The sequence below is a fragment of the Panthera onca genome, chromosome C2 (genome assembly GCF_046562875.1).
Source record: "Panthera onca isolate mPanOnc1 chromosome C2, mPanOnc1 haplotype 2, whole genome shotgun sequence".
NCBI lineage: Eukaryota > Metazoa > Chordata > Mammalia > Carnivora > Felidae > Panthera > Panthera onca.
This window is the reverse complement of record NC_138347.1, coordinates 14,478,199-14,482,100: the sequence shown is the minus strand read 5'-3', so window position 1 is coordinate 14,482,100 and position 3,902 is coordinate 14,478,199. Positions and strand designations below refer to the sequence as shown.

General features: G+C 35.8%; 1 protein-coding gene across 1 annotated transcript; it reads right to left on the bottom strand.

The window, feature by feature from the left end:
- Positions 1-1,842: 1,842 nt before the first annotated feature.
- LOC132682809 (keratin-associated protein 19-4-like) lies at positions 1,843-2,034 on the bottom strand. Its single transcript, XM_060637992.1, has one exon. It carries the CDS (start codon positions 2,032-2,034, stop codon positions 1,843-1,845), a length of 192 nt encoding a protein of 63 aa, XP_060493975.1.
- Between the last annotated feature and the right edge of the window lie 1,868 nt (positions 2,035-3,902).

Genomic DNA, 3,902 nt, shown 5'->3' with positions numbered 1-3,902 from the left:
CCCCACATCAGGCTCTGTCCACATTGGCAATGGGGACCCTGCTTGGGATTCTCTCTCTCTCCCTCTTTTTCTCCCCCTGCCCCACTCGTTCTCACCCTAAAATAAATAAACTTTTAAATAAATAAATAAATAAATTTCCCTTTCTCTCTTTTTTTTTAACGTTTATTTATTTTTGAGACAGAGAGAGAGACAGAGCATGAGCAGGGGAGGGGCAGAGAGAGAGGGAAATACAAAATCCAAAATAGGCTCCAGGCTCTGAGCGGTCAGCACAGAGCCCGACTCGGGGCTCGAACTCACAGACCGTGGGATCATGACCTGAGCCGAAGTCGGACGCTTAACCATCCGAGCCACCCAGGCACCCCGTCTTTCTCTTGTTTTAAGCATCCAGTTGGTGGTGCCTTATTACAGCAGCCCTAGGAAATTAATACAATCACCTACTGTCTTGTACACCATAATATATACTTATTTGTTTACATGTCTATGCATGTAGCGGAGGGTAGGCTTATCTTACAACAGTTCTTGAAAGTAAAAATTATTGTCAGATGTACCTGATTAAAATTGGATCAATGAAGTTAAGAAATTTGCTTTATGTCATACAGTTATTAGTGAGGAAGGTATGCAATCCCAGCCTCTTTGTCTCCAGATTCCACATTTTCCAACTATTCTAAATACTCCTTAGAGTTGTTTGAAGATTTAAAAAGCTTTTCACACTTTAATTGTTATGTTTTGGAGTATTGAGAAAATTAAATGATTATATATTGATTATATATATATATATATATATATATATATATATATGACATGTTGCAAAATATCTGGCACACAGTAGGGCAGAAATTTTAATTACCTTCCTCTTTTCTCACTAATTAGTTCCATTTATGTAACAAATATTTTTTGAGCTCATGTTATGTGCTAGGCACCTGTTCATTCCTAGAAACCTGTTCATTCCAGGTTAAGATGCAAAGCAGCTTAACCTCAAAGTTCTTGCAAAGGTTTTCCCTTCAGTCTTTGGTTTTTCTTTAGTTCAATAACCCTTCAACTAACTACATGTAAATCTCTAGGGAAATAAAGACCAACAGTCTCTCTTATTGTTCTCCTTCTCCTATTATGGCTTATGAGAAAGAAGGAATGAAAAAAAAAAAAAACAGTCACATATGATAAACCGTCTGGGACAATCTTTTTCAAATCTGTGTTCTCCTTTCTTGCTGAATCCAAAATTACTTCAACTTCCCTTGCTATCCTTCCCTTGTCTGGTAATTAGAAGCTTTCTGGTTGGCTCTGCAAAGAAATGTCCAACTTCCAAGCATCACTATGAAAAAATATATATTTGTTTCCCCACAGGATGATTTATGTTATAAAATAGGGAGAAATGTCTAAAGAAAGCAGAGAAAAACTGAACTTTTAAACCTGAGGTCAAAAGAAGAGATTATGCTTTGAACAACAATATAGTACAAAGTCCTCTGAAAAGGTGATCCCTGAAAGAATAGTCCTAAAGCAGAATAATCGGTCCATTTGGTAACTTCAAAATTGGCAAACATCAATACGAGATCATGTAGAAGAAATTATGCCCAGTTTGTCATCCAAAGAAAATAACTTTATTGAAAATTGAACACAGAGTTGCCACAGGCAACCCAATCTGTAAAATTCCCAGTCAATTCATGGAATGAAGACTGTTGTTGATTAATTTCTGGACTCCAGTGTGAGTTTTGATCGTCTTCACTGTACACGTGGCCAGATGGCCAGAGCAGCATCTGGAATCCGATGGAAATACAAAGACGTGAAAGAATTAGCAGTAGGGTGATTGTAGGGTTCTAAAGTCCCAAAACACCAGTCTTTTCCTTTTCAATAAAAGCTGGAGAATCCATATCCTCTATAGCACGATGGGCGGCACCAGCCATATCTGTGGCCTCCCCAGCCACACCCTAGGCCTCTAAAGCCACCACAAACACAGCCACAGCCTAGGCCATAGCCATAACCCAGGCCTCCACATCTATAGCCCAGGCCACCATAGTCATTGCTGTAGTAGTATCTCATAGTGTCAGGAGCTGGGGTTTCTGTTTGGTAATTGGGTGTGTTTCCCAAGTATGAATGTTGCCATCTGCCCAGGGACTCTTATACCTCCAAAATAGGTGTGGCAATAAAAACAAACTTGCATAATCCTCATTCCATGGCCTGAGTAGCATGAAAAACAGACTCATTAATTTCTTTGTTTTCTAATTTAAGACAGTTTGCACAGATTCCAATGAAATACTCCCCATGTTGACAATGATTGTGGTACCTTCAAAGACCATGCATGAGATATGACCGTCATCCATAAAATCCTCTAGCCAGACATCATAGCGTCTCATTTCTGTTCAAAATAATGGACACATTCTTTACTGATTGAAGCCAATATCATGGGAAATTATAGCTAATTTTCCAGTAAGACTGAAAAAATATTGATGATCCTTATTCAAAATCCCCAAATATGCCATTTATTCACTCTATTCTAATCAAGGTCTTAAGCACTCTATTCCATTAAGATCTTGAACAATTTATTTTTTTCTCACAAAAATTGAGTTGCTTAAAAGTTTGGCTGTCATGAATTTTCTATCCTTTTTGTAAAATGAGTTGTGGGATCTTTTTTCACAATTCACTCATCAAATAATTCCCAAAGACCTGTCAGTGAATTTAGCTTGAATGTCCATTCATTTTACACCTGACTGGCTGGAGTCACGTGAGAATTCAACACAATTTTTTCATTTTGCACTCGATCCTGAATTTCCAAAATCATCAGCAAAGAAAAAAGATTAAAAAACAAAACAAAACAAAAAACTCTCCCCAACTCAGGACTCTTGTTTTGATTCTTTAGGAAAATGTAACAGGAATGCTTTGTCCCTTTACCACTGTGTGCTACTTATGTAGAACATGTTGGATTTATTTGAGTCAAAAAAAAAAAAAAAAGAAAGAAAGAAATCAATGAAGATTCAATGTCTTTAGGAATAGTTAGATTCCCTCTGTTAGTTGTCTCCAGATAGGACCACAGTTCCAAGATTTATTTTATAATAAAAACATCTACAAGACAAGCAGCTAAATTATTCAATGGATATTAATCATTAGCACTAAAAAGATAACACAAAACAACACTGTCATTGCTGATGGGTCAACAGGAATCATTTTTACATTCAAACCACTAACTGTGAATTTAAATTATGCACCAATTATTTCATAAATGAAATAAATATTCATTATTCCTTAAAGGGTATTCCTTAAAGTGTCAGTATCAGAAAGCTTCATATATCTAAGATATCTGTGAGCAAGTCCTCAAGCAACTTCAACCTTTGAACCTCTAATGTGAAAAGTCCTAAAAAGACACCAATTATATTATTTCCCGCAGGAACTTTTAGACATAGGATTAACTTAAGGTGAAATACATGTATGATAAAAAGCTAATCTCTTTGACCTACCAGGAAATCGAAAGATCAGGATTTGCATTGTTAAAGGAAACACAATTTCATTTGAAAGTTATACTCAGTACATTTGGATTTTTTGTTGGTTTGCTTTTTTTTTTTAATAGTTATATATTTTTTCTGAATAAGCTACAGCAAAAAGACTCTTGTAAAATGATTTATTTACATGCAATTAGCAATTTGAACTTTCACATACGTATCTTCCTCTGGTCCTATTGACAACTCTGAACTTTTGCTGGAAAATGTTGCTTTCTTCATTTTATGTGTACTTTGCATTCAGAAGTAGAGTTAGGCAATTTTGTGACTATTTTTGAAAGGCTAGGAGATTTTCACGAAGTTATATATAAGCAAATACATGAGACGTTAGCGTGACTATCACTTTACTCCTACTTCAGTTCATCTGGAAGAAACTTATCAAAGATGAACTTTTAAGAATCAAAATATAATAGTTAA

Bases quoted from the DNA above. Each gene is read 5' to 3' on its own strand.
- LOC132682809 (XM_060637992.1), bottom strand. From the start codon at position 2,034: ATGAGATACTACTACAGCAATGACTATGGTGGCCTGGGCTATAGATGT.